This window comes from Passer domesticus, chromosome 7, assembly GCF_036417665.1.
Source record: "Passer domesticus isolate bPasDom1 chromosome 7, bPasDom1.hap1, whole genome shotgun sequence".
NCBI lineage: Eukaryota > Metazoa > Chordata > Aves > Passeriformes > Passeridae > Passer > Passer domesticus.
The window spans coordinates 57652878-57676929 of NC_087480.1; the positions used below are offsets into that span (position 1 = coordinate 57652878).

Genomic DNA, 24052 nt, shown 5'->3' on the forward strand with positions numbered 1-24052 from the left:
GCCAGTGGGCCAGCCTGAGAATAGGTGTGCCCTGGGTCCGCACCTTCCTGGTGCCCGACCAGTGGGGAGTCCCTGCAGATGCCCACTTGCCTCCCGAGAGGTCCTTGATTATCCCTCCCGCGGCCCCGCTGCCGTGAGCCTGGACCCTTTCCTTTTGCCCGAGGATCCTCGTGCCTGTCCCCAGGCACAGCACATCCACAAGCCGACCCGCCACCGAACAGCTGGCAGTGCCCTATAAACAACTGGTGTGCGAAAGCCACAGCCACTGCAGCATGTCACAGCAGAGCAGCAGGAGACAGCAAAGCCTTGCCAGGGACAGGGGCTGGGAAGCAGGAGATGTGTTGGAGGTGGGTACAACCTGGCCAAGACATCTCTCTGGTGATGCAGTTCCAGCTGCATTCAGCGCTTCAGTCTATGGACGTGGATGTTTCCTGCCTGCCCTACAGGTGCAGGAGCTGTCCCGTGCCCGCAGAGACAATTAAGCTAGCTCAGAGCAAGCACCACAGCACAGTGACATTTGCACTGGCTCCTCCTGGGCCTGCTTGGGTCTGGAAGCAATCTGGTTGGGTTTATTAGCTTGGGCCTGGTTCCAAGCAAATGCAGGCTGAGCCACGATGTGCAGCTTTGCACCAGAGAGCTGTGCTAGCCCACACTTTTCTGGCTCAGAGATGTTTCCACCCTCCTGCCCTACACGCTGCTGTCAGCACAGGTGCAGCACAGCAGGTCTGTAACACACCAGGACAGCTTGAAGATAGGAGAGACTCAGAGTCAGCCCTGATTTACATGGGTGTAAATCATACAGACATCTGGCTGGAAATCCTGCTTGTTCACAGCAAACCTAAAGGAGAGGCTTGGGAGATTTAGCACAAGGAGGAGGGACAGCTACTGAACTGGCATCTTGCTACACCCCTCCTGAGGAGAGTCCCGCAGCGAGATGAGAGATGTTCATCTTCCTGTAGCACAGATGCTGCACGGAGTGCCTCACTCACAGTTTTATCCAACCCCCAATAACGAGTGCCACGCTGCAGTGTACAGAGTACAGGAATGGTCAGGACAGCAGGGCATGACTTTTTCTTGGCAAATGCTATGAATGTTGTGGATTTAGTGGGAGGGAAGCAACTCTCAATAAAAGACACAAGATCTTGAGATAGAACAAGTAGTTCTGGGAGAAGCAGTACTAATGACTCTCATTTGCAATGCCTCTCCTCATTCCTGCCTAGCATGGATGACCTGAGGTCTACCAAGCAAGGAACTTGCCAGCCTTTCCCCTCAGTAATGGCAGTAATAGGGAATTTTTCTTCTGTAAGACCGTGTCTTAAATAGTCAGAAGTTAATAGCTGTCTGTCAAATGTGGTTGAAAATTGGTAAACTTCCTCTGAATATCTTAGTGGGAACAAGAAGCTACAAAAAGGGAGAAAACCCCCACCTTACCTCTATGGGAAACAAAACTGAATATCAACTAGCTGGCACAAACACTGAATTGGATGGTAATATCCTGGGATTTATGAAAACAAAGTAAATATTTTCAGTGTACGTTATCACACCACCTCTTAGTGCTCTGCTAACCTATGTTCCCATCCCCCAGTCCCATCCATCCATGGGGCCCTCAGGACCAAGCTGTTCTTTTTCTTTGATTTGGAAATGCTAAAGGCACCTGGCAGTTCTACCACAAGCAGTAATTATTTAAGACAGAAATACACCATGGCGACGGCCTAAACCTCAGTTGACATGAAGAGGCAGTAAAATTTACAGAGGGAAATATTATTCCAGAACACAGTGTAACCAGAGAAATCCCACTGCTTCCAGTGCAGGAAATAAATAGCATTTAGGTGGATCCTGAATGTGGGCTCATCTTGTGCAAATGATTACAGCTATATTGATACATGCTGCCCAAATATCTAGAGGCAGTTTCTTAGAAAACAGGGAGTTTTGGATATATTATGTGCCTTCCTGGAGGGATTTTCTTTTGTGGTTAGGGATGTTCCCACAGCCAGCAGGGAGAAGCTCGTTAACCCTCATCACTGCATTCTGTACCTGAAGTCGTGTGTGTCCTGCTCTGAACCGCTGCTGCTTTCTTTTTATCACCAATACCCAGAACTTTCTGCAGAATACCGGCAGGTGCCGCCACTGGCTCAGCAATCGCCCAGAGCTGGGCTGTTCCATGGGCAGGAGCGGGCACGGAGCCTCCTCCATGTGCTGGGCACCCTCTACAAGCCAGGAAAGGTTTGGGCTGAAGCACATCACAGCTCCAAGCTCCAGCAGCACAGAGGGTATAGGCCCTTCACACCGAGATTGATTTCTCCGTGGCAGATCGTGTCACAGAAATGCAGACCCCATGGCTCAAGCTGCAGGTCTCCCCAGATTCCTCCCTCAGGAAATGAGGCCCCGTGGACTCAAAGCTGTGCTCACAGCGCAGTTTCCTCAAGTTCCAGTAAGGCATTTGGCAGCTGCCCTGTCTTTAGTGGGACTGTGCAGCTGGGGATGCCCAGCTCTGGCCCTGAGCAAGAGAAACAGGTGGAGGATGGACACTCTTCCAGACCTGGATGTGTCTGATAGAGATTTGACGCCTAGCGCTGTTGGAAAACAACGACTTGGTCCCTCTGGCAAGTGCACAGATGTGGAGGAACAAGTGCTGGGAGAAACAGATGCTCCTTGAATAACTGTACTAATGCAAGAGTTAAGTAGTCCCTTTTCTCGCCCTACTGAATCAGAAGACATTTCATATTTTGGTTCTGGAACAAAGGTCAAGCAAGTGCAATTGTGGCTGCCGAGACTATTCCATGCCCTGGGTCACCACGACTTTGCTGTTTGCACGAGCTGTACAGCACACTCTGATTCACCCAATGTTGTCACTGCCACCCACCATAGATGGGTGTCTCCCTTCTTGTGTCCTTGGGAAAACCAGTCATTGGCCTCTCTCCCCCATGACAGCAATAGTCTGCCCTTAGGAAAGTGGGGGGAAGATTTCTCTGTATTAGCCTTCTTGTTCAACATTCCTGGCTGCCAAGGGCCGTGGTTGTTGGTCATGGCATGGCCCACACTTAGGACACTGCTCTTCTCTCTGTTGATGATGTCACCATCAGCAAAGCAAACCTCTCCGCTGAGGCAGACAGGCCATCTTCAGTCCCTGAAGCTAGTCCCTGCTTCATTCTGAGGCACATATGAAAGGTGGGGTTGCAATTTGGTATAAAAAACATCCAGAGGAATGAAACTGCTCACCTGAATATCCTCTCACCAGGTCAAGTGGGCAAGACACAGGTGCTGAGTTTATTAGAGACTTGCCCATCTGCCCATTCACTCCTAGTCTAGCTTGGGCCAGAGTGAAATTGTACCAGTAAGGAGAACAAGTTTTAAAAAGTTTGATACATTTTCCCTGCTGACACCAGCCATGATCAGATCATTGCCATGACAGTGTTTTTAGGACTTACAGGTGCTTTTGCAGATGCCCAGCAACCTCCTTGCTCTGAACTGTCCCTGTGCTCACAGCTGCTCAGGCAGAGACACAGTTTCCTGCCTCTGGATACACAGGAGGACAGTGAGAGATCCTCTGTGAGAGGAGGGGGGAAAGGACACTGCATGAAGGAGACTCCAGTTCACCAAATGCAGCCTTCAAAGCTCTTTACCTTTGCCAGGAAGCGACGGCGGTAACCGGCCGCCGCACAAACCGGATCTTCGAGAAACAGAGCAGCTGAAACCTCCCGTTCCCCCGGCAGTTCTGTGGGAGGAGAGGAATGAGGCTGAACGGATGCAGTTAAGGTGAGCTGCACAGAGCAAACAAGCAGAGGTGAAGTATTAATCTCTAGTTCACATATTGAAGTCATCTATTCCAGCAGGCAACAAAATGAGATTTTAAAAGGACACAATTGAAATTGTGAGAACTTTGTGTAACTGCTGCAGTGCAGACAGAGGTGGGAGGTGTTACCATAAGCATTCTCTTAATACTGGGCAGAACAAGCTCTCTGGTGGGAGAATAACAAACTTTATTATAAATAACCTGGTTGTAAAGGAACTGTCAATTTACACACAGCAGTTTATTTACAAAGGCATGCCAAGTCCAGACTTGTTTTTGTTTTAATTTACTGCACCACAGATAGCAAAAGAGAGACAACCAAACAAAAACTGAGCCAAAGGAATTGTCTCTGTGAGTATGCCCGTTTCTTAGAGATTGCCCATATCCCTTTAAGGCAGCACAATGCCCTTCTTTATAGTGGTTTGAAAATGACCTCCTAAATTAAGGCAGCAGGGTCAAACTGACCACACATTATCTAGTGATGGACTCAACTATTGCCTCATAACTTAGAGATTTGTTTATGGTTCTTGTAGTTAGAAAAAAGAAATTCCTCAGATCACGCTGACTTATCTTTTAAAAATAAACCTCTTTACAATAGCATATTTTGGGAAAACCACATGGTGATCTTAAATGCACCTTTGTTTTGCAGAAACTGCAAGAAACAACCATCATCTCCAAAAGCCACTGTAACACTACAGATCCCTCCTGCCTCTCCAGTTAATTGGCAGATCATTCCTGTGAACTTTGAGGAAAACACCTCTAAAGAAGGGTCCAACCAGGCTCCATTCAGGATGTGGTTGTTTACACCTGCAGTCAGTTTCCTCAGACATTCATCTGTACTATTTCTCTGCATCAATCCATAAATAGATCTCTCACATCATGTATACACAACACAGGTAGTAAAATAAACTTCAGTCATAAACAAACAAACAAACAAAACCCCCTCAGAACAGCACAACTTAAGAATGTTCAGCTTGTAAAATCCAGTCCTTGGCATTGGGATGTGCCAGGACTAGAATGGCTGGTACAAACTTGACTCATGCCTACTCTAAATGAGTTACAGAACTGGAGTTATAACATGACCGCCAGTTATTTTGCCTAGGGTTCCATATATTCAATGCACTGAAGCCAGTGATTGCTGAATGAACAGCTAGTCACTCTTCTTTCTATTTTCTCTTCATTGGCACAGCGTCTGGGCCACACAGTGAATGTATTTACTGAACACCAGCCAAGCCCTGTGCAGAATACAGAATTATTCATTTACTCCAGGGCATTTCTTTGGTGTCCATCACTGCAGCAGCCTGATTTGGACACCAACATTTCATTATCACCACTGGAGGTGAGGGAGGGTGGGGTTAGGCTAAATCCCGTTTTACAACAGGGGCCCAGAAACCAAAATCTTCAGTTTGAGTGCTAAACTTGTGACAGAGATCGACTGCTTCCCTCAACCTTTGCTCCAGGTTATTTAGCATTTCCCATCATTATCTATGGTAAAACTAATTTCCAGTTCCATTAGTTAAATTCAACCCTTGGTGTCCCAAACACAACATGCAGAATCTGGGAGGCTTGAAAAGTGGCCACCTGTGAAGAGCTGAAGTGCTGCACAGGATCTCTGTGCAAAGCACAAAAAAGACAAACCCATATTTCCCTGGGAATGTTCAGCTTGCACTAATTACAAGAGTGGACTTTCTAAAATACATTGTGGTTGCTAATAAACCTTTCCCAGAACTAACAGCAAGTGTGTGCAAAGACAAAAGCCCCTCAGTACCCAACTTTGAGATGCAGCCATGCTCAACCCAAAACTTTTACCACCCCTGACAAGGCCCACAGCCTGGACCTGCTGTGAGCAGTGACCTCTGGAGTGAGCAGACAGGAAACCTGTGCCTTGCAGAGCTACTGCCCCATCTCCCTGCTCCTCAGAGCTTGCCCTGGAGGTGGGCACAGACTCTGTCTCTTGAGCTGAAACTTCAAACACTAGTGGAATTTGCTTAGCAAGAGCAGAGAAGGGTGCTTACACAGAACCCTCAACAATCTTTGACTCAGGCAGTTGTATATTTCCATTCCTAATTCCTGCAAAATTCCTCCAGGGCTCTTGTCATATCTTTTCAGACAAGATTCAGTTATATACAACAGCCAACCCCAGCTGTGTATTTTAGGAGTCAGATTTAAAAGTAGAGTTATTCAAGAAGTGAAAGGCAAAGCCTGTCATTTTTTGTGTGTTTTGGGCAGGGGTAGAGAGGAACTCAGAGTACACTCAGCACTGGTTCCTTTGATGATTGCATGAGTACATACATGTGGCTTAGGCCAGAGTTTTCTCTGCAATTCTTACTGTAGGAACTGACTCTTTAGGGAGACAGAAAAAGAAACTGAAGAGGAAATTCCTGTGCCATCACCATTTATTCGATGAATCAGCTTGCACATTCAACAGGGAACTATTCCCACTTGAATTTGTGTTTTGTTCTCATGGCAGGCTCCAGAGACCCCATGTTCATCTGTCTCCCGACTGACTAGCTCTACTGTAGTCCCAAGATTTTTTTAAGGACAGAAAGGTGAGATCTTCTCCAAGTTATTTCTTTGTTTTCTGAAATCTGAGCATGGTGCAGGTTTTGCTCCCTCAGACACGAGGAAGCTGCACTGTTTGTTTATTCTGCACCATTTGTGGCCAGTCTGCCAGATGCAAATCTCTACCATGAGTCTGCAGCAAAGGAAAGCAACATTCTACATCCCCTTACAACACAAGAGCTTGGCAAACCACATTCCAGGCCTGTCCACAGCACCCAAATGCATTTAATCCACACAGCAAATACAGTAACACAGTACTGGTGATGGAAAATATCAAAGACCACAGAGGGAGGAGGGTATGGGGATAGTGGGGAGGACTCTCAACTTGCAGTGTAGTGCCTGTGATGATTCCACACAGACTTTCAGTGTTTTATTGCATCTTTGGGGAGAGGTGGTGATGGGAACGTGGCTGCCATCGGTGTGTGAAGCGCTGCAGCTACAACACACCTGCTTGAACAGGGAAAGCACTGCGAGCTGCCACCATTCATCCCCCAGGAAAGGGGAGAGCACTGTGTGTGGCAAAGCACCTCCACAGCCAGAGGTGCTCCTGAGGCCACTTCCTATGGATTCCATACCTCCACCCACCCCCCAGTGCACCAGGCCCTCCCCAGGCAGAGCCACGTGCAGGGGCTGGGGAGGCCTGGCAAGCTCAGAGCCCGCAGACTGCACCACTTGCCTGTGACTGAACAGGTACCAGAGCATCCATCAGCAGGGGCCTGGCACGTCCCTGGCTGCCCTGGGAGCCGCAGGAGCTGGGTGGGAGGTGGGAAGATGGCTGCTGCAGGACACCGAGCACAGCACACACAATGGAGCCTCTGTTCAAAGCACGCAGCAACAGAATCGAAACCACTTCATTTCAAGGGGCATTCAGGCCTGGAGCCGCAGCTGGCACCAGGACAACTCTCCAGAGTGGCAGAGCTCCTGTTGAGGGAGTGAGTCCTGCCTGCCTCCCCTGGATACAGCAGTGTGCAAGGGCTTCAAGGACCAGTGCCTCTGCATTTGTCCACCCCCAGTCTGAATTTTCAAAGCTGTATCTCAGAAAATGAAGCAAGATAGGTTTTTTCCAGATTTATAACTGAATGCTCAGGAGCTTAAGCCTCTATTTCATTACTCCACTGTAACAGGAACAGGGATGTGAACCATCCAGCACGTACCTCTCCAGAGCTGCAGTGGCTATTATTTCAGGTGCTCTTGACTGCAGTTCACTTGTGGGAGAGGCAGCTTGTTCACAAGGTTACCAGAATACTGTTTCACCTGTGCATGCAGCAGGCAATCCAGCAACAAGATGCAGCTCAGCTTTGAGATGATTAAACAGATGAAAAATATCAGGCTTAGGGGATCCAGTTCAGTTGCAGCTACACAAAAAACACCTGTAAAAAGGCTTTTTTTCCTCAGTACCCAGAATGCAGAATTGAACTCAGGAGACTCTTCCCCTGCCTCACAGAGGCTTCACAGACTGATTCTTATGTTAAGACAAAAGTATACAAAAGGACTTGAAACACCACCAGTTTGCCAGGGGAATAGAATTATTCCCAAAGCCAAAACCAGAGTAAGATGTTATCAGTTACTCAACTTCAAAGGGCAACCAACATACACTTTATGTTCTTGTACACTGATTCACAGGCATGAGATATTGTTAAAGATGCACTTTTAAGTTAAGGCTTAAAAAAAAAAAAGTCTTCAGCTCTTTAAATATTAGAGCTGGTAAAGAAACCACAAAGCAATGAGCTTTTGAAAGGTTTTTTGTCATAGGGAGAATGCCATGAATCACACACACATTAGCAGATATGTGCAAATCTCTGCTGCAACACAAGGACAGACCTGAACCACCTTGCCATCAAAAAGTCACCTACATTTTAAGCCCGTTGTTCAGAAGTGTAACACTTAAATAGAACTTGCAGCTTATGGCTGTGGGAGTGTTGCAGAAAATACCACAGCAATAAAAAAAAAATACTGCACCTGTTCAAAAGTGTGGAAAAACTTACTTGAAACTTCCATCTGCTGTATTTGGGTTAGCAGTTACACCCGAGGTACCAGCTGAAGCACCAAGCGCACATTGCAATGCCAAAAAATATGCAAATTAAATTATTTAATAAGTCAGAGAGGCAAGAGGCTTCTACCTGTCAAGCATGGGGATGTTTTAGCTTAACCTTTAAACATTGTGACAGGCTATCCATCACCTAACTGTGTTTGCTATGGGCCATCTCAATGCAAAAAGAAAATATAATTCTCATTTCCACTACAAAATCTAACATCTGCAGTGTCTGCATTACAAAAAAATTACCTCTCTGTACTCAAGAAAGCAATATGCATTTCTCACTGGAGATTCAGGGGTTTCTCTTTTACCCAAACCTTACAGACACCCTATTACTACACAGGCACATCACACCAACATAACACCATGGCCATCCTCAAATCTTGGGTTCTCTATTTTAAAAAAAACAACAAAAAACACAACAAAAACCATAGGATTAACAGCACTGAAGGAAAATGATACTTTTGTTTCCCCTTATCAAACTAAATTCATTTGCAAGACCATTAGCTTACTGTTCTCATCTTCATATTTCACACATTTTCCAATATAGGTATCACAGTAACTGAAGTCTGTCTAAAAACTGAGTAGTTAATTTTCAAATTATTTAGATAGGTTTTCAGGTAAAAAGCTTTAAAAAAATAGTGTTTTTCACCAGAATCTACCAATATTGTATACCATTTTGAAAAATTTGAATGTGCTCCAAACATCCTTCCTACAGATCAGAACTTGGTTTGCTAAGTCACCTTAAAGATAAAATCTGAGCTGCTCACTTTCCAGGCAATATTTGTGTGCTAATAATGCCTTTCTGCACACCCATTTTACTCTGAAGGAGTATTTCCAGCTTACAGAGGAGCAGCATGTTTTATTCCTGGGCACATCTGTTTCCTACACTTAAACTACACTCTTGATCTAGAAGTGTTATCAACTAAATTTATGAAGCACTTAAGCACTAAGTATCTATGTGAATCTCTCCTCAGCCCCCTAACAGAAGAGAGTAGGGAAAGAACAGAGTGTGAAAAATAATGAAAGATCTAAGTGTCAAAATAACTCTGGCAATCTTAAATGTCGTAGTCTTACCTAGAATGAAGAACTGGCACTTTCTCATTTGTAAGTGACATTAAAAGAAGGCAAGATGAATTTTACAAGTTTTATTATACAAAAAATGATCCAAACCCACAAGAACTCTTCTACAGTTCTAAAAGTTTTGTTCTGCAACTTATACATCCATATGCTTTTCCAAAAAGCCAAGGTAAAAAGCCTCATTAGTCCCACTTTCTTCTTAGCAAGTCTTGAAAAAAACAACCATAGCTGCATCACAATTTATTCTTTGTAGTCCAGGAATTGCTGAAATCTTTTCTTATGTTCTGTAGACACTTGTACAGCACTGGAAACAAAGGCAGAACATTTTACATTAGAAGAAATACAGCACAAAAATAAAGTCTCATGTAAAAATTGAGTGTACATTGAAATCAATTACACTGAAGCTAAATTTTATGAAAAACCATCTATGTTCCAAGACAAAGAGCATATTAATCCTTGAAACTGTCAATTCTTATTCTCAACAGCTTCTAAAAAAATATCTCTACCAAGTAACCTTGCCCATTTCCTTACCTCTAAACAGCAACTGATTAACTTGCAAGGTTGATTTAGGTAAGAAAGAATCTCCTAAAATGATCCCTCCTGTGCACTGAGCACTTCTAATCTGAGGGACATTTCATCCCCAGAGGGAGAGATGGGCAGATACTACAGGAAGTTTCAGTCCCACATATTCTAAGGCCAAGTATAGAAGTTTGCCTGCTGGGAGAGTGGCTGAGGAAGAGCTGTTGGACAAGCAGGCAGCAATGGAATTTCATTATTTAGACCCTTCATAGGATTTTCACCCTGCAGAACAATTGTCTCTAGTTGATTTATTTTCTTTTCAGCAGCTCAGATTTATTAAACAAATGGTATTCATGAACTGCTTCTAAAGAGTTCATGAAAAGTCACTAAGAAAAATTGCCCAGAAATCTATGAATAATAAATTTTGAAGGGGGACCATATATCTACACAGGAACTTTTTAAGGTTCCACAAATCAAAAAAACCTAAAATACCACATTATAATAATGACCAGAAGGGATTTTCCCCCTAAATTTTTGATTTTCACAGATCCTACAATAACATTAAACTAAATTTAACAAGCAAGCAATCATGAGGAAGTTCTTACTTCAAGTGTTCTCCAAAGACAGTAGTTATCCTGTACAGGGCTGTTTTCAGAGATGCTCTAAGTGCAAATCGTAGTGTTTTGTAGGATGTGTCCACCAGGCTCCCTGAAATCCGGGGAGGTTTGCTAGAAACATGTGGCAGTTTGAAATGTCTGTCTACAACCTGGTTGAGAAAAACAAACAGATTCCTGTCACCTGATCAATTACCTCATCATGTAACTAGCGACATGTTTGTGTCAAATAAAGCAAAAACAAAGTGCAGGTTCAGAAATTCCACCAAGACACACAAACATGTTTTGGAGACTGAGCATTTCCCAGCCATCAACAGGAACACAGAACCAAGTTCTGTGAAATAAGATTCTCTGTTACTGAGTCTTGAACTAAGAACATCACATGCTGCAGGAGAAACACAATTCTGTCCTGCATTACGACTTGTTTCTTTCACAAACAAGGGCATTGGCTTTTTTTCCCCATGGTGCATGTTCCTGGAATAGATGACTTACACTGGAGAACTTTAATAACCTCTAAATTCTTTCCAAGAACCTCCATTAGGGCAGTGTGAAATGGTTATGTTACTAGGACATGGATAGCTTTGGAAATAAATCTGGATTTTTTAAAACACACATTACACAAACATCAGTAATTTGAGAGTAGTGTCTTACTATTAGCAGAGACACAGATTTTATCTCTTGAGATTTGCAATGTCTCCAAGTGCTCCGTGTTGCACCAGGAATTGTGTGCAACCAAATAAAAATTAAGTTCTAACTCTGCAAAAGATACTGCATTAGAATTGCTGCATCCCTGAAATAAACTCTTCAACTGAGCACACAGTAGCATTTCTTTAAAATTAAACATTGCATATTTTCTCCTTCCACAACTTAAAAAACCAGCAGGTTTTTTTTATTCAGCTGTTTCATAGTGTACATAGTGGCAACCAGCTGTTTTGGTTAGATTAACTGCAGAAGAGCTGTTTTAGTGGCAGCAACTTCAATGTTATGACTAGTCAGCAAGGTTTTTATGTAAATCAACAAAACTCCTTCTCCTCTCCTGAAGTTGCCTTGCAGCAAGGAAAAGTTAACAGTTTTACCTCCTGAAGAGTCAGGAGCGTGTTCAGGATAGCTGGCAGTGTAGTCTGGACAACTCCAAACTGATCTTCAGTGAAGGAGGCTGCTACCAAGTGAGACAGACCTTTTAAAAAAATTAATTTGTTGTAATTACTGCTTCAAAAGGTGAGAATTCAGTATCAAAGATCATGTTGTTGCTTGAAGATTCCACTAGTGTGCTGGACTTGCTGCTGCCAGCTGAAAGTCACCTCAGCTCTGGCTAAAGCACCAAACCACCCATGGTTTGACAGGTGTATAATAGCTTGAGGTTGGTAAAGCAAGAGAGATTATATTAAAATTATGTGTGATTCCCATCTCCAGACTCTATACATCCCAGCCATCACTTTCAATCTGACACAGCATGGCACATCTGCCCATAAAACACATCACCAAGGAGACTGATCAACTTTGCACAGTCAAATGTAATAGAAGAGTCTATCAAAATCAGTATTTACTCACGACTTTGAAAGAAACAATAAAAATCCAAAATGTAATTTCATACTGTCATTGGTCTAATTCTCTGCAAACCATCTTTTTGTTTATTTGCTAAGTTATTATCTGAGTGCCTCCCATAGCTCTGTGATAAACAAAGAGCCAGAGCCTTTAGTCAGAAAAGCTGTTGTAAAAAGGCATCATAAATCTGTCACTAGAAAAAATGTAAAAGTGATACATGGGTTCACATGAGAGAGAAGCACCAGAAATCAAGTTTAGGAATCTGTACAGAACATAAAGTAAGAGATCTCACATGGGATCTCAAAACTAACAAGTGAATTAGACTTTAGTCATGTTGGTGTCAGAAATGCTGTTATATGTTTTTGTCAAAAGCATATCAAAGATTTTTATTGTTACATTTATAAAGCACAGAGCCCAGAGAGTTTTCCATGAAGCAACAGAGTGGATCACCTGGAAACCACTTACCTTCCAAAGCCCAGATGTGCATTTGGGCATCACAGAAGACAGCCTGGATGGAGGCTTCTGGGTGCTGAGAAAGAAACCAAAGTGTTATGATGAGTGCACTTTATAAATAATATTGCCAAATTTGCAGCTTTCAGAACACACCTGCAAGGCAAACAGATCTTGGGAAATAGCCAGAAAATTCTTTTTGGACAGGAACTGCCCACAATGCTACAGCTGTAATTGAGGAGAGAAAAAAAAAAAGGGAAAAAAGGATATACACTAGCTAGTTTTCAGGGATAAGAATGCTTTAAGTGAAATGCAGTTTCTAATCAGATGAGTTTAAAAAAGCATTCTTATTTTCTGCAGGTATGAAACAATCCTGCTGTGAAACCCACAGCAAGCAAGAAGCTGTACTTATGGAAAGCTTTAGATGAAAATACAGGTTTTAAAGCCATTACCTGTGTCTCAAACACCCTTACCTTGCTGAAGAAATACATTATCAACGCCCGTCTGGACAAGAAGTTTTTTATCTGAAAAGAAACAGAAGATTAAACATGTCATCTGCATTTATTTAAGGCATGCACAGTTGGCCCTTCTCAACCCTTCCACCTTCACACAGCATAAAGGCATTGGGAGTGGAGGGAAGGATTTGTGGTGTATAAGCTAAGTAGAGAAGGAATTATTCATTCCATAAAGGGGAAAATTCTTCCAGAGAGGTATCACCTAAGCTGCACCCTCTATGGACTGCAATTTTACTCCACCTGTTCTTGCTTGTTCTGAAGCCATGTGTAAATAAATCTTGGCTGCACTGCCTCACTGCCAGTTCTTGGAGCAGAGAGCACTGGGGAGGATTCATGGTGGGAACCATTCATTTGCTGATCTGCAAGAAAAAAAATACAGTATCTCCAGAAAAACTATTGCTGTCACTTTCATCCTCACAATGCAGCTCTCCATTGACAAGGCTACTACACTCATGGCTGTGAGGCTCAAGTGCTGTGGAAGAATCTCTACCTGAAACCGACGTCCACAGCTTTGGTCCCCTTCTCATGACGTGGGGACTCTGGACTGCTCCATGCCAAGGAGACTTTCCATCCACAACTCCCATCTTGTAACTTAAAGCAGGAGAGCTGAAAGGTGAACCAACATCAGAGCCAGGAGACGTCTTCACAGGCATCAGGGATGGCTTAACCAGGGGAGACATGGAGGCTCTGAGAACAATGTTGGACCTCTGTGACTGGAATGACATGTCTTCTATCCCAACAGCTCCTAGTGACAAACAACACACTGCATGAAGACAGCAGGCTGGCACAATGACAGGAGATGGGTTTGTTATTTGATTGCTATTTCAACAACTTCTGTACCAGAGCTATTATGAAAGGGCATGGTTAGCACTCTGCTCTTGCAAAGAAGTACACATCCACATAAGCATGGAGCATTTTCAAAGTTCATCAGCTTAAAAACAGCAAGTGATGAGAAAAAAAATATAAAAAAATTTAAATAAATCTTGTGGATTTGTTTATTTTACTCCTGCTAGCCAACACTACAACACCCTGATATAAATGTACATAAAGTAGGCTCTTAGCATTAAGTACTAGAAAAAAGGCTGTTCACAGAAGGAGGAAAAGTCATTCTGATTGGCATGTAAGAAAAGGCACGTCTGTCTCCAAATCCAAGGATTAGCAGCAAAAGAAGAAATTCACCTGTGACACATCAACAGTGCCTGCTGTTGCCAGGGCACTGCCTGCTAAGGGATTCCAGCACCTGGCAGCCTCGTGCTAACACAGCTGTGCTGCCAGGGATGATGCCAGTCTGGCATGTAAAACACTCCAAATGCCAGGAGGCTGCTCACAGCTCAGGAGTCAGACTGGGCTTTCCTCACTCTATAGTGATATTAGTGAAGCACTCAAACATAAACAGAACCTAATTTTACCATCTTAAACTAATCATAAGAGCAGTTATGCAAATTACAGAGCATCTCTTGGCAAGACTTAAATTCTCCCAGTGCTGTGTTGAACCACTTACTGAAACTGTGATAATCAGACTTTTTTTATTCATGCAAGTATGGAAAAAAAACTGTATTGAACATAATATCATGCAAGTAAACAAACTGAGTAAATATGCTAATTGCAAGTTTTCTAGCTATTTTGGGATTACTTCAACACAAACACCTAAAATTAATTGGAGGAGCATCTTTTTTGTCTGTATTTATTTGCAGAAATCCCTCATTTTCCTCAAAAAATTTAATTGAGACTAAGGCATCTATTGCTGCCTTCGTGCTTTACAAACCTTTATGAGCATACCTGGAGTCTGTGGAGGTCCTTTCAGCTCTCCCACTGGTGGCTTTGCTCTCCCATTTGCTGCTGCTGCTTCCTGCTGTGCAATCAGCCTCTGAGTCAGGTCACTGAGCAGACTCAAACACTCCCGGGATATTGCAGTCCAGTTGTGTGGGTGCCCACCTGGCAGTGCAAAGAGCAGGCTTTAACCCAGCTGCTCCTCCCTGGAGCTCTCTGACAGTGCCCGTGTGCTCTCAGCAGGAGCTTCACTGTCACAGTGCCACTCAGCTTCTAAAACGCCACAGGGCATTTCCACTGTGACAGCTTGTTTGTACTGAGAGAAGATGAAAACATGGACAGATTCAATGGATAACTCTAAAAAGACTTCAGTGAAACCTGCTAAGCAAGCAGGCAACACAGGCAGTTCAGCCCATCAGATCTGAAATTACTGAACAGCTAAAATGAACAAATGCCAGTGGTGATGTCAACACAGTTTTGAAGCAGTACAAATACTAGAATTCCTGATAAGGTGCTACAAAAAGTTCCTGAGGGCTTCTAAGCAGTTTTAAGTGACCCCCTCTGCCATATCTGAGTACAGCAAAAGGACTGTGCACTAACTCAAGTTACAGGCAGTGTTTGCTCTCACAGCTGCAGTGGTGACTCAGTATTTGTACCCGATTTCCCCTCACTCACACCTCAAATTCAGCTTCCATACACATCCGTCAGGTTATCCAGTCTGCAGTGTCTGACTGGTGGTGTGAAGTGGGCCCTGCTTTGAAAATCCTAAACCTGTGTTTCCTCCTGGCCATCATTTAAATCCAACAGACACCACAACTGGTTGAGTTTAGCAGGTGAAACAATATGAATATAGATAATTAAGCAGCCTTTTGGAAAAGGCACCTGGCTTATGCAGCATACCTTACAACATTACATCATTTCTAAGAGCGCTTTACTAATGATTCAAAAAAAAAGGAATAAACACAAAATAATTTTTATAATTACCTGGCTGACTAAGGCTAAAGACTTCCTGTCGTCGAACAGGAGAATACTGGGAAAGTAACATCAAGTCTTGTAAGGCTAAAAACTACAAAGAAAGGAAAATATTTTAGTGCATGCAAAATCCACTGTATTTGCTTAAAAAACATGTAGTTATCCAAACAAAATCAATCCCTACCAAAGAATGAGTTCACACTGGCTAAAAAAGCAGTCATGTAACACAAAGAGAATGGAGGCAAATCCCCAAACCCACCCTGGATGGGGCTGCAGAGCTATTAAGAGCCTTAGTGATATGTCAGTTCTCAGGAGTTCAAGAAGATCAAACACTTGTTTGATTCTAATACCTCAGGCAGAAAGACATTAAGACACTAAAAAGTCTATGAAAAGAACTGTTTTTGCAAACCAGAGCTCAGCTACAGTTTGAGGGTCAGTGCCTTATGGGACCGACCTACCACTGCTTTTTCTTGTGATTATGCAATTAATGTGCCAAACTAAAAATAACCAGATTTCTCACAATATTCAAAACCCTATTATAAACTGGACATTTTAATGACATCTGAGATCATGTATTAGATTTCCTGTTCCTTTAATTGTGCTCAATTCTTCCCCACCTATCCTCAGATAATGCAGCAAAGCTTAAAAAGGTATTGCAGCCTATTCTACCTCCAGCCTTATCAGAAATCTGTACAATCAATAAAGTAGAATTTGCCTGTGCAAGAGAATATTCTTATCTTTATTTACATAATACCTCTGAAATGAGGTCTCCAATTTCTAAGTGTTATAATCAGTAAATCCTATTAATGTTTACCACAGACCAAAATTCCTCTTCTTTACTCACAGGTTTTAAGTAGCTTTTCCCTATTGCCTTTTATAAAAAACCCCCAACTTCCAACCTAAATATGGATATATTTTTAATTTCAAGAGAGAACACACATGTTAAGAGCTCAAATATATGTTGCAGGGACAAGATGTTGAGAGTACGAAGGTTTGAGAAAACATCTGCTTATGTTACAAGACTCAAAGTTGAGTTACAAATATGTGAATGCCACTAAGCTCTGTTTTTGCATCAGTACACACCATGACACTTCTGCTGCACACAGATCTTACCTCTAACAAAATGAATCTTCAGCTAACAGTAACAGTGTGGTGAGCACCAGCAGATGTCACTACTAAACAAATTTTCATCACTAAATGCAACAGCCTGTGAGTGCTCTGAGGCAGCTTTTCAAGGAACTAACACCTCAGTGAGCAGAACTGGTACCTGGAAGATGGGATGCTCTGAAAAACACCTTTTCAGCACACACCTGTCAGGGAAGAGGTAGGAGCTCAATTACCTTTATAAGGAGGGGAGGATTGCTGTTTAAGATTTTAGGCAGGCACTGGTCTGTCTCCTGAGCAAATGTTGGTTGAATGGGAAAATGATGACTCTAAATACAAATATCAAAACTTGTGTTATACAGAGGAAAGCACAAGAAAATCTTATGAAAAAACAGTAAGCTAGCCTGGAATTTCTAACACAGAAACAAACAAACAGATTAGTCCTTTAATTTAGAATTGAAAAATCATAGAAAATCCAGATATCTTTTATCTTCAAATAAATGTGCTCATGTGGGCTAATCTCACAGTTTCTTTCCTGACTTTTCAGTTAACACTATGCAAATATTTAAAAGCAAGTTTGGAAGTTTTTTAGCTCATAAAGAAAAACAGAACTGTATGGATAAACAAATCTTTTTTCATCAGCCAAAAGGGCAAAGTCCATTTTATACCTTCACAGGTGGATGATTTCTTTTGTCTTCCACAGTTTTATAAGCAACACAGAATTAGAGATGTTGACATGGTGTTCCTGGTGCTTTATCCTTTGAGACAGGCTGCTCACACCTCAGAGCTGCTGTCATGCTTGACTCATTGTTGATCTCTTCTGAATGTAGTCACAACAACTACACCTTTCTAATTAAAGCTAATTACACACCCCAACAGCACTGTATTTGCCATTTCATTCCAAGAGTACTTTGCACAAATACACTGACCCAGGATTTAAACCTCACTTTTTTATCTTTTATCAAGAGTGTCAGTGTCTTAATTTAAAAAAATAAAAATCAAGTTAGAAGATCAATTTTTTCCTCTCTAAGGAAACATCTGGAAACAGAAGCAGGAGTAAGAGGAGGAGGTGGCAGGAACAAAACATGTATTTTCTAAGGAGCAGAGGTCTTTCTATGAGAAGAAAGGGAAAGCCAATTAATGCCAGGCCTCTCTTCACTATTCAGTTATCAGATCTGTAGTGCATGCTGTGAAAATTCAAGAGCTCACAATGAGTTATTTCCTACTAGAACTGCTTTTGAAATGAAAGAATTATCTGTGCCACACTGATGATGTAACTGGAGCACTCTCACCAGCACTGACCTCTGTGGCATAGATTTTGAAGAGCAGCCAAGCAGTGTACCAGGTCATCAGAAGGAACACACCACTCAGCCAGGTATGGTAAAACAAAGAGAGATCCAATAAGCCACTCAGAGTGTCAAGAGGATGTAATTTACTGCAGATAAAATAACCAAGAGGACACAAGTATTTTAGTATTCTTATTAAGAAAAACTAATGAAATTAAGGCAAATAAATATGAAGTAAGAATGACTACAGTTTTAGCCAATTAGCATATTAAGAATCCAGCCTCCCTATTTTAAAACAAACAACAGTCATATAAAAATTAAGAATGTCCCCCCCCAAAAAAAAACCACCATAGAAAATCAGATAAAACTCATAGATGCAATCTGGAGTGTTTACCTCTAATACTTTAGAGACTTACATTAAAAAAAAATAAAAGGTGATTTCTTAATTACTATCCTAATGACAAGATGGTTCCTACAAGGGCATGCTGGTTCCTTTAGGATTAATTTCAGAAAAGGCCAGAGCTCCCCACATTTGTTGTGGGAAGGCAGAGCTGAGTCCTGCTGCCAAGCTGCACTTCCTCAGCAAAGGAACCTCTCTACAATATTCCATGTTTCCAGCACAATGTCCTACCTACCTGTCTGTATGAAGACCCATGGTGGTACATATCCATACCTTTGGGATATAACCTAGGGGTTCAAAAAGAAACTCTGAAACAAATACAACTACAAATCACACACACAGTAGGCCAAAAACAAAAAAGAAGACAGAAACAGAATTTATGCAGAGAAAAGAGACTGGTCTTCTAACTCACATGGACAAAGAAACCATCTGCCTTTGGGCTTGCTTTGTTTCAAGAAACACAGAAAAGAGAATGAAAAAAGGCTTCAGGCTAGCAGCTATACACTGAGAGAGGCAGACCTCCTCTTTTATTGCTGCTTCTCAGCAGTGAGTTAATTGTGTTTCCTCACTAACAAAAGAGGGTTAATAGTAATTTAATATTCATTTTCACTACAGCCCAGGCAGCAGCAAAGTGCTTTTAAAGACTTAATGGAATCTGATATAGAACCACCTACTTCTAATTTATCCCCTGATGTAAATAAAGGAATAATAGCTCTTGCATATTTTGACATCATTTAGGAGGATAATTACAACCCTAACAAAGAATTCCTGATTTTTACAAAGTCCAGTGCAATCACCTTCACCAGCACAGATTTTTTTTTACCACAGCTCAAACTCTATTTTCACACAGGAGGGAGCCATCCTGCCTCCATCCAAATAATATACAGGGCACTTGAGAGCAAAGCCAAAGTGCTGATCTTTGCTTAAAAAATGGGATGGTACAGCAACACCACACACAGTGAAGCCCTGCCCACTGCTGGAGTGCCTGGCTCAGCTCTGGGACATCTCCCCTGCCAGGCAATGGGAGGAGCAGTCCAAAGCCTGATGGATCAAAGTTCTCAAACACAGGAATTACAAATAAAAAAAATAATAGAATTTCAGGAACCCTTACCAAAAAAGTAATATGTGACACAGAAGTTTCTAACAAAATACAATGATTCCACACAACTGTGTTTTATGAGGAGAGGCAAAGATCTTCTGAAACGTAAATACTTGTATTGCTAAAAACAAACAAAATAAATAGTTTAGTATTCCACATTCAGAACTAATCAATGAAGCAGTTAATAAAAATAATACTAATAATAATAAACTAAAAAGGACAAGGTACTTGAAAGCCTGAAGTCTCGATCAATTAAAAACTTAATTTTAGGTGTTACATTTTGTATTTTGTAATTCTAGGTGTTACATTTATTAATTATGCTCCCAATCTTTCCTGACATTTTATACTAATTTCTAGTTCTTATCCTGTTTCCTGCTTGTAGCAGTGAAAATGAAGAATGGGTCAGACTGGCTCAATACACAAAGGAACAAACCAAAATAAGCCAGTCTAATGCAAAATAAAGGGGAAAAAAAGGCATATTTAACCTACTAGATTTCATTTACATTCTAAACGTTCAATGAAAATATGGGGAAAATTTAGACAAGCCTGAGTTCCAGAATCAGTAATCCTCCACACAGCAAAACCAACATAACACTGATGCTTTCCTCCAAATAAATAAACTACATGTTTCCAAATGATTGATGCAACCCAGCTGACAAATGAAACCATGAAAATGAAACTATGCAAATACAACCAAAGTGATTTAATTTTTTTATTTCACTAGCTTGCATTAGGGAAAAAAATTAAAAAGGAAAAAAACAAAACTAAAAACAAACAGAAAACCTAAAGAAACAACAACAAAAAAATGAGAATTAACAATATTTAAATAGATTTAAAAAAAAATAAAAATTAACTACAGCATTGCCAAATGCTGCTTGGTTTGCTGATGAACTGAATGGTCAGCATAATGCAGCACACAGGTTTTCCACTATAATTCAACCAACCTTGGTTAAAGACATCTCTTGCCAAACTGGTTGGAATGTGTCACTCTGGGAATCAGGAAAAGTTAATGGCTGCTGTGAGGCTGCAGCAACAGAAGTATTTTTAAGGTGATGTGTCACTGCTACAGATCTCTGCAGGACTCCTCCAGAGGAATTAATGGAATTTCAGTTTCCATAGTGCTACACACAGGAAAAGGCTCTGGATGTTGAGCTCTAAGCCAGATTTAATGTGCTATTTAGACTTGAACTGAAGGGGTTTTTTAACTGTCAAGATTTTCACCTTTTAGGTGACCCTTGTTGTCAGTTCCTGAATTTGACACCCAGTTTGTGCACATTGTCTTTTTGCTGTAGTTCACCTGCCACCTCAGCCAGCTTTTAACAGGCATCAGAGGGCTGTAGGCTAAATGTTAAAGAGTCACAGCATCCCAATTTCTGTGTTCATTTGAGCAGGAAGGAGTAGGATCAACACTGCTGGCATTCAAAGCTGGGTGTACACTTCATCTGTCAGTGACAGCAGCTGCACACAGGCAGCTCCTGCTGCCACACTCATAAATTATCCAGGCTTTTTTGAGCTCTGTTTCACTTATACATGTCTTTGTACAAGGATGCTTAAACCTCTCACCTGGATGATTGGAAATGGCAAATAATTCATGTTGTTAATAAGAAAGAAAAGGCTGTAGCTGTATCCCAAGAAAGCTCCAGAAAGTAAAAAGAAGAGGTGATACTCATTTAGGCACATCTGAGGAACAGCATCTTCTAGGCTAAAATAGAAAACTTAGAATCAATTCTGAGTTCAAAACAAAAAGCTGTTCAAGCCTTAGGAAACTCAAATGAGAAGTTTGATTTTACTTTCCTGATCAGTACATCTGATGGCATCTCAGCAAGCTTTTTGCTAAAGTAGGAATCCCACCACCTGGCTTTGTAATTTATGCACGAAACAAATGCCATTAACCAGAAAACCAGGACTTAGTTCAAGTGACAACCAACTTGTCACCAAGAATGAAGAATCCATTCAGAATCCTGGAAATGTAGTTTTTCTGGTCCAGTTCTCTGTGCATTGTAACATTTACAAAGGGGGACATTTTTTGTCCTTTAATAAAGAAAATCAATATGTAATTTCTGGGTTTTGAGAATACCCAAATTCCTGGGATTCTTTTTGAAAGCAACTACCAGTAAATGCATTTTACAATAAAAGTTCTTTGTTTATCTTTGACACACACACACAGAATTACCTTTCTGAGGGCGTGCAGGACACAGCAAGAAACTGGAACCTCCCTTTTGTCATGACTGTGGCACACCAAGCAACCAGCATTCCCATGATAGCATGAACAAAGGAGTGGATCACTTGCTGAGGGTGAATAACTTTTCCTATCAGTGCTAATCGAGAGCATGGTATTGATGGCACAACTGTAAATAAAAGCAGAAAAATCATTTTCACTTCTTACTAATAAAGTCTTTCATCGAAATAAAAAAGAGAAAAAAAACCACCACTGTCACTAAAGAACTTTTCACATTCAGGATCTGTCACTAATTATAAATGATCATCCCATTTAATTTAGGTGTCAAAGACACTTCAACAATTTACACAACTCACCTGCATAAAATTCAACGTTGAAGATGCTTATTACTATTATCACCACAGACATCAGGAAGATACAAAAGATAACATAAGAAGTATACAAATCATTGAAAGAACCTAAAAAATAAAAACATTATTGTTCAGAAAATTGCAATAACACAGCAGCAATGCAATAAACAACAGAAAAGAGCACTTAAGCAATGCAAAATTGCTTAAAACTTTAGCAAAATAATCCACTGAATGCTTAAAGGGGAGCATTCAATAGACTTTCTAATGGTCAATGGACTTTTTAATCTCACATGAGGTCTGCCCAGCTACACAACATTTCTGCACAAAAGCAAATTTAAACTTCATAGAAAGTATTTGACACCCTTATAACTGGTTTTCTTATAAGTCAACACTCAGAAGTTTGGTTTAAAAAAAACCAAAATATTAAACTGTGGCTCAAATATCACATTTCCATTCATTTAAGAAAAGCTGCAGCAACCCAACCACACCAAAAAGGGAAGAAATTTCTTACAGAGTGGTTCTTTTGAGCTCTTCTATTTTCAAGGGAGGAAGGAAGTCAATTCCCTCTGCCTGGAGCAGCTCAATGATCACAGGCACGGAGCTTCCAGCTAAACATCTCTCAACTTTCATTGCAGGCACTCAGGGAAGTTATTCTCACCATGCACACTGGCTGCTTCAGGAATTTCTCTTAGGATTCAGGGCACCACAGAGAAAACTGAAGCTGTTTATGGAAACAGGAGCTGCACAGGGTGGAAGGGGAAGTGTGTCCAAGCACTCAGAACAGACAACTAAAGCACTTAAGCTGTTTTTGTTAATTCTCTGAGGGATAGACTCACATGAACTCGCAACACTTATTCCCAAGCTGGGGTGGACTGTGGCTGCTGTGCGTGTAACAGAAATATTTAAAAGGACAAAGTCTATTGAAATACAAGTGTAACACGGTGCCACCGCCAGTTCCCGTTACCTGGGACTGAACCCAAAACAACAGTGTAGGAAAAAAAAAAAAAAAAAAAAAAAAAGGCGCAGAAACACAAACAGGTGAGAGCAAAATCAGGAGAACGCGGCCGGGCACCTACTCGAGATCCAGCGCACGGGGTGGAAGGGGTCGAGGCCGCTGAGGACGATGAAGGCCGCGGTGCACAAGGGCAGCAGCAGCACGGACCAGGTCACGGCGGCGGCCACCCGCCAGCCCAGCACCTGCGGGGACACGGCGTGAGGGGCCGGGAGCCGCCAGCCCCGCGCCTGAGGGGTGCGCAGGGTGAGGGGCCGGGCTCAGCGCCCCGAACCTGAGGGGAAACACGCTGAGGAGGGGGGACCGACACCACCCGCCAGCCCAGCGCCCGAGGGAGCGGAGCCCGAGAGGACCGACCTGCCGGAGCAGCGCCCGCTGCCCGCCCGCCGCCGCCTCCATGGCCGCCCGTTCAAAGCCGCCGCCCAACGGCCCCACGTGCGGGCCGCGCGCCACTTCCGCCGCGCGCCCAGGCGGCGGCCAATGGGAGGGCGCGCACGCCCGCTCCCCGGGAGTGCGCGAGTGACGTCACTCGCCGCGGAAACTACAAGTCCCGGCGTTCCCCGCGCGGCTATGGCGGCCTGAGGGGACCCGGGGCTTTCTCCGTGTCTAAGGGGACAGAATGCGGCCCGGGGCGGCGAGGAAAGAAATTGTCACATTCGTCCACGTTACGTCTGTTTATTTACACTTTGAAAGCCTCGCTGGCGGCACGGACCCTCCTCAAGGGGGTCCGGTCCTGCCACAACACCACGTCTTGGCCCAAACCCCCTCAC

At 42.5% G+C, this 24052-nt stretch overlaps 1 protein-coding gene and 1 long non-coding RNA gene across 3 annotated transcripts; one reads left to right on the forward strand and one right to left on the reverse strand.

Moving 5' to 3' along the window:
* The first annotated feature begins 81 nt into the window (after positions 1-81).
* LOC135305373 (uncharacterized) lies at positions 82-13854 on the forward strand. The gene is made up of 2 exons (XR_010366580.1): positions 82-3756; positions 4440-13854. It is a non-coding gene; the product is annotated as an uncharacterized LOC135305373 (long non-coding RNA).
* NDC1 (NDC1 transmembrane nucleoporin) lies at positions 9521-23736 on the reverse strand. Of its 2 annotated transcripts, none has more exons than XM_064428916.1 (18): positions 23640-23736; positions 23347-23467; positions 22277-22378; positions 21915-22089; positions 21305-21443; positions 19754-19862; positions 18878-18929; positions 18259-18391; positions 17193-17285; positions 15865-15946; positions 14890-15045; positions 13601-13855; positions 13351-13469; positions 13069-13119; positions 12611-12674; positions 11677-11777; positions 10592-10752; positions 9521-9771 (listed from the first exon to the last, which is right to left on the reverse strand). In XM_064428916.1, the coding sequence occupies exons 1-18, from the start codon at positions 23679-23681 to the stop codon at positions 9708-9710; spliced, it is 2019 nt and encodes a 672-aa protein (XP_064284986.1). In that variant the 5' UTR covers positions 23682-23736; the 3' UTR covers positions 9521-9707. The 2 variants fall into 2 exon arrangements, with proteins under 2 accessions (XP_064284986.1, XP_064284985.1); XM_064428915.1 differs by having other exon boundaries at positions 23347-23512; positions 23640-23681.
* Positions 23737-24052: the final 316 nt, after the last annotated feature.